The sequence below is a fragment of the Humulus lupulus genome, chromosome 9, assembly GCF_963169125.1.
Source record: "Humulus lupulus chromosome 9, drHumLupu1.1, whole genome shotgun sequence".
Lineage (NCBI taxonomy): Eukaryota > Viridiplantae > Streptophyta > Magnoliopsida > Rosales > Cannabaceae > Humulus > Humulus lupulus.
In genome coordinates, this window is record NC_084801.1 from 45,992,413 (window position 1) to 46,005,602 (window position 13,190).

The 13,190-nt window shown below is 39.5% G+C and overlaps 1 protein-coding gene across 1 annotated transcript; it reads right to left on the bottom strand.

The window, feature by feature from the left end:
• Nucleotides 1–7,455: 7,455 nt before the first annotated feature.
• On the bottom strand, nt 7,456–10,811 carry LOC133799673 (uncharacterized). The gene is made up of 4 exons (XM_062237670.1): nt 10,763–10,811; nt 9,298–10,392; nt 8,829–8,891; nt 7,456–8,633 (listed from the first exon to the last, which is right to left on the bottom strand). The coding sequence occupies exons 1-4, from the start codon at nt 10,809–10,811 to the stop codon at nt 7,456–7,458; spliced, it is 2,385 nt and encodes a 794-aa protein (XP_062093654.1).
• Nucleotides 10,812–13,190: the final 2,379 nt, after the last annotated feature.

Sequence of the window (13,190 nt, forward strand, 5' to 3'; positions counted from 1 at the left end):
TGATCAAATAGTTTGGCAACAAGGTCCTCGGACCAGTCTCTCATTTGGATCTTATGGGTCGATAGGCTCCTCAAGAACCAAGATTGAACATGATCCATAATTTGACAACAAGGTCCTAGGACCTGTCTCTCTTGTTGATCGTGTAGGTCGATAGGTTCCTCAAGAACCAAGATCGAACATGATCAAATAGTTTGGTGACAAGGTCCTCAGACTTGTCTCTCTTTTGGATCGTATGGGTCGATAGGTCCTTCAAGGACCAGAATCGAACATGGTCTGATGATTTGATGATAAGGTCCTAGGACCTATTTCTCTTTTGGATCATATGGGTCGATAGGTCCCTCAAGTACCAGAATTGAACATGATCCGATGATTTGACGACAAGTTCCTAGGACCTGTCTCTTGTTGAACGTAATTTAAATAATTAAGTGAAACTTAAGAAATTAAATTCATTCATTCATTGAAGCACAATGGCTATTACATAGATAATTAAAAAATAATACATTTTCCTCTTGTTCGGCTATGCTTATTTCTGCCAAGTATTCAATGGGAACGGCATTCAAGGTGTTCGCGTCTTTGGCACTGGCAAGCTTGGCTAAGGAATTAGCATTGGCATTCTGCTCCCTCGAGACTTGTGTAATCAAGTGTCTCTTGAATTGTGTCAACAAGACCTTCACCTTGTTCAGGTACTGCACCATCCTAAGTCCCTTGGCTTGATACTCCCCCAATATCTGGTACACTACTAGTTGAATATCTCCAAGGATTTTGCATGCACATTTCGAGATAAGTGTAATCCTGCTAGCAATGCCTCGTACTCAGCCTCGTTGTTTAAAGCGTTGAATCCAAATCCGAGAGTGCATTAGATTCGATGATTGTCCAAAGTGATCAGTATAATTCCTACTCCTGAGTTCTGTTCATTGGATGCTCCATCAACATATAGCTTCCATATGGGAGTATATCCTTCCTTCTCGGTGTCTCCATTCTCTGATTGGTAGGAAGAGTCTTCAAGGTGCCTTTGAATATGAAGTCTGTCAATGCTTGTCCTTTTATCGCCATCCTCGAATGATAAGTGATATCAAATTGTCCTAACTCCATTGCCCATTTGAGTAATCATCCCAAGGCATCTGGTTTCTGAAGAACTTGTCATAGTGGTTGATCGGTTAGGACTTGGATCGAGTGAGCTTGGAAGTACGGGCGCAGCTTTTGAGAGGAGATTACTAAACAGTAGGCTAGCTTTATAAGAGGGGGATACCTAGACTCCGCACCTACTAGCCTTTTACTCATATAGTACATAGGGTGTTGTACCCTGTTCTCTTCTTTCACCAAAGCAGCGCTGATTGCATGATCGGTGATTGACAAATAGATGAATAGTACTTCACCATCTATTTGCTTTGCTAGGATGGGAGGTTGAGCAAGATGCTCCTTCAAGGCTTGGAAGGCTTTCTCACATTCCTCGGTCCATTGGATCTTCTTGCTGCCCCTCAGTAAGTTAAAGAAGGGGACACACTTGTCCGTAGACTTTGATATGAACCTACTGAGGGCAACTACTCTCTCTGTTATGCTTTGCACTTATTTTATTGTGGTAGGTGACTTCATGTTGATCAATGCTTTGATATTCTCGGGGTTAGCCTCGATTCCATGTGAATTGACTATGTATCCGAGAAACTTACCAGAACCAACTCCAAATGATCCCTTGAGAGGATTTAACTTCATGCGATACTTTCTAAGTATTGCAAAGCATTCCTCCAAGTCTTGAACATGCCCTCCAGCTTTTTTGGACTTGACCAACATGTCATCGACATATACCTCCATATTTTTGCTGATCAAGTCTCGGAACATTCCATTCCATTCACTAAACGTTGGTAGGTGGCTCCTGCATTCTTCAAGCTGAATGGTATTACCTTATAACAATACAATCCCTTGTCTATCCGGAAGCTGGTATGTTCCTCCTCGGGAGGATGCATACTTATTTGATTATGCCCAGAATATGCATCCATGAATAAGAGTATTTCATGTCCTACATTTCCATTGACCAGTTGGTTTATTCTGGGTAGTGGGAAGCAGTCTTTGGGGCAGACCTTGTTGTTCAGATCTGTGAAGTCCACGCATGTCATCCACTTCCCATTTGGTTTTGGGACTAGCACGGGGTTTGATACACAATCTAGGTAGAAGTCCTCCCTTATAAAACTATTTTCTTTGAGCAGCTTGAACGCCTCCTTCAAGGCTTAGGATCGGTCTTTGTTAAGAAGTCTCTTTTTTTGTTGCACCAGTGGGTAGATTTTGTCCACATTGAGGACATGGCTTATTATGAATGGAGAAATTCCAGCCATGTCCCTATGTGGCTAGGCAAAGACATCCTGGTTTTTCTTCAAAAATTATACCAACCGTGCCTTAATTTCCACCTTTAGCTCCTTCCCGACTTTGATTACTCTAGTCGGGTCCTCCTCATCTAGTAGGACTTCGTCAAGATCTTCGACTGGTCCTACCCCCATTACATCATCCCCAAAGCAAGGATCGATGTTGTTTCCCTCGCGTTGGGAAACTTGCTATAATAACAAATCTTCGTTAAAAGGAGCCCCAACTCCAGTAGAGTGTTTCTTTCAACGTCAACTTCCATATTGATAACCTCATCGGTTCCTTCATTCCCTTCGTAGCAGGTTACTACCATACTGTTTACGCATGGTCTTGTCTTTGCCTTGACATCTAACACATTATAGCATTCCCGTGTCTCCCTTTGGTTACCCTGTACACATCATTGCCCTGCGCTTGTGGGGAACTTCAAAGACAGATGTCAGAAAGACACTGCTGTGTGTAATGCCATCAAGAGGGGTCTCCCGAGCACTACGTTGTAAGCTGATGAGCAATCTACCACCAGGAAATCTTTCATCATAGTCTCTTGCCTAAGGGAATCCCCACCGTAACTGGTAGTCTGATAGTTCCTACTCATGCTAGTAATTCTCCCGTGAACCCATTTATCACTTGGGAACAGGGTGTCAGGTCCTTGACCGTGAGCTTCATCTTCTCGAGGGATGATTTGTAGATGATATCTACTGAGCTTCCCTTATCCGCCAAGCATCTCTTCACTTGGGTATTGGAAATTTGAATGGTAAGGACTAAAGGGTCATTATGGGGGTACCTCACATGCCTGGCATCATCTTCGTAAAAGTGAGAGTTTCACTTTCATACTTTAGATTTTTTGGAGACCACTCCTCCACTGCCATGCACTGGGAAGACTCCCCTACCTTATGTCTTAGGGTCCTTGCATATCGCTCATGAGCATTGTTACTGTTGCCTGCTATGTGGGCCCCCCACATATGGTATCCATTGTGAAGTCCATGGCCACTGCCTCTAGTGGTGGACTCATTTTCCTTCGAAACCCTGGATTCCTGCTTGGGGTTTTGGTCTTGACTTGGTACCTTGAGAGGTTTTCCTAATCGGAGGAGAAACTCTATCTCATCCTTCAACTGTTTGCACTTGTTTGTGTCAGCCCATAGTCATTATGGAAACGACAAAACTTGTTCTTGTCCCTCTTTCCTTCTTAGCGCAAGGGTGGTGGCTTTCAGTATGGTGCCTCTTGGTATGTTGCCAAGTAAATCGCAGCCCTTGATGTAGTCAGAATAGTATAGTTGGTGAACCTGGGCTAGTAGGGCTGATGCTTAGGCTATTTGTCAGTTGGTGCTGACTTAGCCTTCTTTTCTCCACCCTGCTCAACTTCTGAGGTACTCCTCTTATTACCGTTGCCCCCATTACTTCCCTGAGGGTTTGCGTCGTTCTTGCTTGCCTTGATAGTGGTCAAATGGTTTATGCCTTTTTCTTCCTTCATGATAGCTTCATCTAGCTTCATGTATTTGTCTGCTCGGCCCAGGAACTCATGCAAGGTGTTGATGGGGTTCTTGTGTATGATATCCCATAAGGGACTACGATAAATTATTTCTACCTAGAAGGCAACAAATGTCCCTTCATCTCCTGCTGTGGATGCTCGGTTTGCCTCCCTCATGAATCTTTGGATGTAGTCCTTCAAGGATTCATCCTTCCCTTGCTTGATGTTAGCTAGTTGATTGGCATAAACCGGTTGAATCCGTCCGACACTGAAGACCTTACAAAATTCCTTCTTGATCTGCTCCTAGGAAGTGATGGATCTAGGTTTGAATTTCCAATACCATTCTTGAGCTAAGTCAGGGAGAGTGGTAAGGAATACCCTACACCCATAATCATGCTCCACACCGAGTAACTCCATCTGATCCTCGAACTTTCCATGTGTCGTACTGGGTCTTCCTTCCCAGTGTATGTTGGAAGTTTTGGGGTCTTTTATTTCGGTGGTGGTTGAGCAGCTTAGATCTTGGTACTGAAAGGATTCCCACTTCTATGAGCCAGCTCGATATCATAAGGTTTCTTTGTCAGGCCCTGAATAGCCATGGTGAGTGCATCTATTTGAGCCTGCACTATTGGTGGGATAGCTGCTCCAGGTGGGGCAGAAGTGCTGGTCCTCCGGTTTATAACCTCCCTTAGATCCTGAGGTTGAGCATCTTTTCCGAGCCAACGGTTCTTTTCACTTGCAAGACTGAGGGCGTAGGGGTGGTAGGTCCGCCTTGCCCTTACCGGTGCGATCCTGCCCCTGAGCCTCTCCTCCTACATGACTTTCAGACTTTGAGCAACCATTTCCATTCCTTTCATGCCTCTCAGATGTCTAACCTTCCTCTCATGTGTCATTTTGTCTGTCCACCTGGGAGGGGGCCTTCAAGTTGGTAACACTCTTACTCCGAGATGAAGTGTTAGTCTTTTTAGTCATGTAGGAGGTAGTCTTAGATTGCGCCTCTTCATCCTATCTCTGGGAAAGTAGCTCTGAGAGCGTCCTTATGGGTTCAACTTCTCCCCTAGGACTCCCTATTACTACTGTCTCGCACTCCTGCCACTTTGGCCTGAGCCTCCCTCACTGCCTTAGCAGCAGCTTCAGCATTAGCTCTTGCTAACTGGGTAGCCGCCTCTAGGGCCACAGTAGCCTCCTGGTGCCTCCGCTCAACTTCCTGCTCCCTCTGGATCATCCTCTAGACCTGTTCATCTATCTCTCATCATTTTCATTCCATAGTCGCCCTCTAGATGGTAAATTCTACAGCAAAGGCCTCCTGCCTCGCCAGAAATTGCGCCATCTCCTCCTGGTGAGCCTCTTGTGGATCTTTCGCATCAGGTTGATCTCCAACCACCACCTGAGGTTCGTTAACAGGATCGATGGGATCCTGAGTGGTGGAATCCCTGGGAGCCATCTTCTTTGTCTGACTGGGTTATGGAGGCATCGTAAAACTAATGAAAATATGTTTCTTCATTACGTACTCTTAATGAAAGCACCAATATGTTGACATGTGAAATTGGCCAATGATCGTATGTACAATAATCGACATCTTTTGAATGAAATAAATATAATATACGACAGAATACAAATATCTTAAACAAACACACATAAATTTTATAGTGGTTCAGCCCTGTTCTGATGAACAGTAACAACCTAATCCACTTATTCTTTAGTATTGAATCACTCGATAGACAATTACATGGATGAACAGAAGCATTCACTCGTTACTAATTTTCCCAGAGTTTCTCCAAAAAATATCCATCAAATCCCCTTCAATGAAGCCCTGGGTCCTTTATTTATAGTACCCATGGGTTGTTACATGATCAGTAATACTGGGATCGTGGTTAGTCTATGAGACTTAGGTGCTAGGCCTGATGACCCTCTGGGTGCTAGGCCTGATGATTTTAGCTTGAACAAGCGTGAACTTCATCCAGCAAAGTGTATTTGGGAGTTTAGGCCAACCATCCTATGAATAATTGGGTGGGCTAACCACCCATGTGGCTCTTGAGCATGTCAGGCCAACCACCCCTAGGGGTTGGGGACAGCCCGACAACCCCTAGGGGCTAGGGCCAGGCCGACCACCCCTTGGGGATGTAGGCCTGGTCGACTTCCCTATAGGTCCTGGACCTATCTTTTTTGCTCATCGATCATTTTTCAATACTTTGTCGTTTTTCCCTAACTTGTGATGCCACGTGTCGCTTTCTCATTCGCCACGTCATCTCTTGATTTTTTAGGGATAACACAACTTAATTTCGTTATATGTATTGTGCACTTTGGTTTTGACTTGTTTTATACCAATCTGTGTTTTTGCTTTGTTTCATAATCAGTATATCAGTACTGTGCCATCTTATGGCTTTATATTTATAATCACAAATAAACATATATATACAAATAAAAATCAATAAATAAATCTTATGGGTTGTGTTTGGTAAAATTTTTGTTTTTGAATTTTTTAAACACAAAAATAGAAATATTATTTTTATTTCTGTTTCTTTATTTTTAAAAAATAAAAATATGTTTGGTAACTATTTTTGTTTTTTGTTTTTAAAAACAAAAAATAATAAATGTGTTTGATAACTTTTATTTTTATTTTTTTGTTTAACAATATAAAATGAGATGTTGATTTGAATGAAAGAAAGAAAAAACGAAAAGTCGAAAACTGTTTAAAAAAATTTGAAAATGAAAAATTTTTATTTTCAAAATTTAATGAATTTTAATTAAATTTTATAAAAATAGAGTTACCAAACACTATTTTATGTTTAATTTTTAAATTTTTAATTAATTAAATAAAAACTATTTTTTTAAGTGTTACCAAACAGCCCCATGATGTTTCAAACAATTTTTTTTATAACAAAATCAAACCAAGTAGCCTTCCTCATTGTCGAACTACCCACATCAACCCTCTTCATCCGGTGTCATCCCAGCCTCATCCGATGTCATTTTAATCTGTAGAAGCTCATTCGTCTCTCTTTGACCAGTCCTTGGTGTCTTCCTAGCTCCTCGACCCCTTCGTCCCACGAAATACAAATCGCCAACATAGCCCTCAGTCGTCCAACTGTTTTGCAACCCAATTTGCATTTGTTGTCATTCCCAAGCTACCCTTGCCCAACACAACCTTTTTTTTCACTTGTCGCTAGTTCCTTCCACCCACTGCCACTTACAAGCTTAAATTTTTAGGTTTTCTTTAGTTTATGTTTATTATTAGATTTTGTATCAGTAATAAGTGAATTTTTGGGTTTATTGTGTTTAGTTAGTTTTCAATTTTTTAGTTTATTTTAGGATTTTTATTTACTAATTTTTAATTGTAGTAGTTTTGATAATTTATATAAAATTCAATTTTAGGATTTTGTTTAAATTTAATTTAATTGACAAAATACTATATATATATTAATTTTTTTTTATCAAGAAGAAAATCGAACTTCATTGAACAAACAAACAATACAACTTAGTGCCACGCACTCAAGAACAAAATTCTGTACAAACAACAAAAAATTAGCATAACCGCTCACTAATTACATTGTAGTTTCCTTATAAAAGTCTGCTCTTGAACTGAAATCTTCCTAAAATTAACTAAGTAAAGTCTATATTTAACTATATTCTGAATTCCTTTGCTAGGCAATCAGCTGCCAACGAATAGCCATCAAAAAAACATCTATTTCTATTCCTCCATATACTGTAAGTAACAGCTGCAACAACAAGTTCATAATGGAAGCCATAATTCCATGCCGACCATGCCAAGCTCTAGCAAGCCAAACACCCCAACTAGTGAATTCACTAGGCCAAGCTATGAATCCAAGCCAATGAAACATGATATTGAGAACCTGCTTAGAGAGACAGCAATCAAAGAAGAGGTGAGGGTGACTCTCAAAGTAACTCCCACAGACCGGACACATCAGATTTGGCACCTGAATGTGTAATCTAATAAGGTTGTCTCTAGTGAGCAGCTGCGCATTAATCATCTGCCAAAGGAGAAATCTGTGTTTTGGTAATGTAAGCTTACTCCACACTGCAGGATAATAGCCCACCGGCTGCTGGTTTAAAGAGCAATTGTACAGTTTTGAAGGCTGGAATCTCCCTAGAAACCCAGCAGCCTGTAACTCAGAATAACTAAATTTCTCCCTAATATGACATAACTTCCTCCAATACCAAATACAATCAGATTTCAGAGTAGAACTCCAGAAGTTGAAACCTTTCAAATATATAGCATTTATCCATTTAACCCATAAAATATCAGGCTTTTCAGAGATAGCCCAGATATATTTGGCTAAAATAGCTCTATTCCATAAAGTTCCATCTCTGAAACCAAGCCCACCATAAGCTTTAGGAAGGCTAACCTTCTGCCAAGAAGCAAGATGAAGCTTACTCCTCTGTCCAAAACTGCCCCAAAGAAAGCTACGACACAATTTCTCTACCTCCTTAACTATACTCTGTGGTAAAATAAAAATACTCATCCAGTAATTATGAAGTCCAAATAAAACTGAATGGATGAGCTGCATTGGGCCAGCATATGAGAGATGTCTACTGGTCCAAGATTGAAGTCTCAATCTGATTTTCTGAAGAATTATTTCACAGTCTTCATGTCTCCACTTAGTTGGCCTCATAGGCACCCCAAGGTACTTTAGAGGAAAGGAGCCTTCCGGGAGTTGAATCTCCTGAGCAATAAGCTGTCTCTCAGTAGCAGAAACGCCTTCAAAAAATATATGAGACTTATCTGTATTTATAGACAAACCAGTAGCAGAACTAAATTCCACAAGAGCATTTTTAAGAGTATGAACAGCTGAGTGAGTACCTTTACAAAAAAGGATCAAGTCATCAGCAAAACAGAGGTTTATAAGCTTTAGACTTTTGCACATAGGGTGATATCTGTAAAAAGGGTTAAGAGCAACTAGTTGAAGTCTCCTAGTCATATATTCCATTATAAGCACAAACAAAAGAGGAGACATAGGATTTCCCTGTCGCGAACCCTTCTTGCCTTTGAATTTACCTTGAACTCTACCATTCATGAGCAAAGAGTACGAAGTATTCCGCACACAAACCAGTATCCATCCTATAAATTTCATAGGAAAGCAAAGAGCCTTTAAAAGATCCTCTAGGAATTGCCAATCTACCTTGTCGTAAGCCTTACTTAAGTCAATCTTGATAGCACATCTTGGGGAAGTAGAAGCCCTCCCCTAGTTTTTTATAAGGTCCTGAAAAATCATGATGTTATGAGCTATTGAACGAACCCTTATAAATGCTCCCTGGTTCGGCTGAATAAGATCAGGAAGGACTAAAGCCATTCTTGAACATAAAAGCTTGGCAATACATTTATACAAAGTTGAGCAACAAGCAATTGGTCTATAGTCTATTTCTCAGGATGGATTTTCCACCTTAGGGACCAACGATAGAGAAGTTTCATGAAGATCTGAAGGAAAGCACCCTGTATCAAAGCATTGACTTATCGCAGAGCACACTTCTTCCCCCAATATCCTGCCAGACAGCCTTGAAAAAACCAGAACCAAACCCATCTGGTCCCGGGGACTTAGTAATGGGAATACCAAATAATGCATTACGAATTTCCTTATAAGAAAAAGGTTTTAAAAGCATTAGTTGATGATCTACCGAGAGCTTTGGACCCATCGCTATACAATCTAAATTAATTATGCCTGTAGTTGAACTCGGGCTCCCCAAATTGCCTCTTAAATGCTCAACAAAGTGAGAAACAACTTCAGAAAAATTGTCTACCAGATTACCTTGATCATTGACAAAGGAAGCAATACCATTTTTTGCTCTACGCTTCTTCAGATAAGCATGGAAAAAAGAAGTATTCATATCACTCTTCCTTAACCAGTTTATTTTACTTCTTTGGGTCAAGAAACTATGGTACATTTTCTCCTGAACTAAAAAAGCTTCAGCAGCAACCTGCACTTCTTTCTGATACCTGAAATCATTCGGATTAGTTTGAGCTAGAAGTTGAGCTTCTTGGTAATTTTCCTTAGCCGTGTGATAGCTCAAACCAATGTCACCAATATTATCTTGATTAAATGATTTTAACCTATGCTTCAGCCTCAAAGTCTTTAAATATATTGCCCTTAACCCAGTTGCCTTAATAGGCATCCTCCAGCTGTTCCTAACCACCTCAGTAAAGTTATGATGATCAGCCCAAAAGTTGTAAAATCTGAACAATTTAATACCCAAATTCTCCTTAGGCAGATTGTTAACAACACAAAAGCAATGGTCTGAGACAACTTCCCATCTAAAAACAGCATTAGCATGAGGAAAAAGATCAAGCCAAGCCTCGTTCATAAAAACATGGTCAATTTTAGAATAGATTCTAGCTGGACCATTTTGATTATTAGTCCAAGAGAAATAAGAACCTAAACTCCTGAGGGGAACAACATGAGCCTCCTCAAGCCAACGAAGAGAGTCTGTCAATTCTACAGCTGAGATTGGGTTCCCACCAGATCTATCCATACCAGAAAAAGGGGCATTGAAGTCCCCCAAAATAATCCATGCTTCATTCAAAAGGGATAGCCGTTGTAACCCATCCCATAACCTCCTTCTACCTTCTATTAAATTAAGCCCATAGACAAAAGTAACATAAAACATTTACTTCTGACCAGCCATCTTAACCAAGTAGTGAACAAATTGATTAGAATTCTCAAGAATTGTAACCCTTACAAAAACCTTCCTCCAAACTATCAAAATTCTACCTTCTGTAACCAAACTAGTATAAAACTCCCAATTTGGAAGTTTTTGCTCCATAAATTCTATAGTTTTATTCCCCTTCATTTTAGTCTCCAAAAAACCTCCAATACCAATTTTATACCTACTACACAGATCTACTACTGATTTATGTTTATTTGAACTATTCAGCCCCCTTAAGTTCCAGCTTAGAATATTGCAATTATCAATTAGTGGAAATCGGAAGGGGGTTACCTTCTTTACCTCCAATCATTTGCTCTTGAAGCATCTTAAACTTATTCATCTTTTATTGTGCTTTTCCTGAAATCTTAGCAGTAGAAGCTGCTACCTGACCATGTTTAGAATGAGAGGCTACACGTTTAGGAGTGAGCCAGTTTTTGCTATTCTGCTTGCCCTTATCTTCTACAGTATTAGCCAAAGAGTTAGGTTGAGATCCCTCTGAGTTAGTAACTTGAACCCCTTCCACCTCAGTATTGATAGCCTGGACCCCTTCCATGTCTATACTAGTCAAGACTGCAAGCTCCACACCAGTAGGTTCTTTCTCTTATGTGTTCTTCCTATTCCTCATCTCCTCTTTGGTTGTAGTATCTTTTTTGACCCGTTGTGTTTTCAATTCTTTACGAGATTCTATCTCTGAATGACCAAAACTAGAGCAAGATTTACACTTAATAGGCAGCCATTCATATTCCACTCCTTGTTCCATAATCTGACCAAGCTCATTCAAAAGTTGAATGCTTCTAGGGGGATTATCTGTAACTTCCATTTCTACAAGAACTCTTGCAAACTGAATTCTTGAGCGCTCCCTTGTAAATTTATCAACCATTATCGGTTTCCCAATCGTACTCACAAGTGCACTGAGGCATTTACTACCCCAATACTGAAGCCCTAAATCATGCAAGCGAATCCAGAAAGGAACTGAACGAACAAGGCGAATAGCACTAAGATCCGCAGACCATGGCCGAATGATAACAGGCTTCCTATCAAAATGAAGTATTCCATTTTCTAGAACTTGATCCCTCGTTGCATCATCATTGAATTTGACCATGGTTATACCCATTGTCATTCTATCTATCTGAGCAATCCCTATGTGACCCCATACTCTCTTTATGAACCCTTCAAAAATAGCCATTGGAGGATTTGCCCCAAGAACCATACAGATTACTGCCAAACTCCAATTCACGGATTGGACTTTAACCTCATCTGTATCTACCCTTGCATATTTTCGTCCGTCTCTGAATAATGGCTTAGTAAATTCAAGTTTCTGATCAGAAAATGAAATCTTACTTGCTGTAAATTGCTGCCATTGACGCTGAGCTGAAGCTTGAAAATCCCCTTCTTCCACCTTATCTGGCCAGGAATCTACATGCGAGATCGAGTTTGCTTCCCCATCTCTCGTGAAACTGCCTACCTGAGATCTTATATCCCCATTCTGTCGATTCTCTATGTTATTGAGATCCAAACCCTCTTCTCGAGCCTCTTCGACTTCATTTAAAGCACCAGATGCAGGGCCTTCTATCACCAAATCCTTGGTTACGGAACAACAAGCATCCTTCTCATCCTGAACCAGCTGGTTCTCTTGCTCTTCTACCCTAATTTCAGGCTTACGTATCAGTTTCTTCTTCTTTTCCATGGGAGAGAACAAACCGAGACCCAAGCTAATTATATATATATATTATATATTAATTTTATTAATGTTTAAAATTGAATTTATAAATGATATATATATATTAGAGTTTAAATAATTAATTTGGCCTTAAATTGTTTTTTAATTTTAAAGTTAATCAATTAAAATTTAAGGAATTACATGTAATATCCATATTTAGCTAGTTTAAGAATGTTAATTAATACCCACTTTTCTAATTACAATACATATTTACCCTTTCTAGGCTTTGAAATGTAAACTGCAAGCGAAAAATGTAAACCACATATTCATAAATGTAATCCACAAGTCTAAAAATGTAATCCAAGGGTATTTTAGTCATTTTGTCTCTAAATGTGGGTCTAAATCATAAAAATAAAATATGTGGCTATTTATGGTTAATGAAGGATAAAAATGGGTAGTTTTCAAAAAATAACATTCAAATTAAATTAGGAATATTTAGGTCAAAATTTAGTTCATGGTTTAATTTTCTCTTTTTTACAAAAGGAAGAATGGATTTGTAATTGTTTGAAATAAAAGGTCCAAAATGGTATAAAAACAAATCAGATGGAGCCAAAATGGTATAAACCATTACTAAAATTCAAGATATAATTTTATAAATAGTTAAACACAAGCTAATAGGTCTAAAATCCTTAAGAGACTTGACATTTTTATTCTTACCAATCAAAACTAAAAGAGTAGTAATGATAAAAGAGATATCATCAAAGTTGTAAGTGTTATTTTTGTCATGCATTGTTTCCATGTTATAACACTAAAAGCCCAATGGCACGTGATTTCTATTTTCAGCACATGTCTTGCTTAGCTGGTTTTCTATTTTTAGCCCTAGCATATATATTCGTTTGTTTCATTTTTCCCTCACCTTTTTGTGCAGCCAAAAAGTGTCTTCTCCAAGAAACACACTCTGTAAAAGGTTTGAAGCTCTTAATGCTTCATTGTTCATTGCCTATGGCGTTTTGGTGATTCCTCACCATTTATCTCAAGATTTCTGGTGTAAACCTTGAA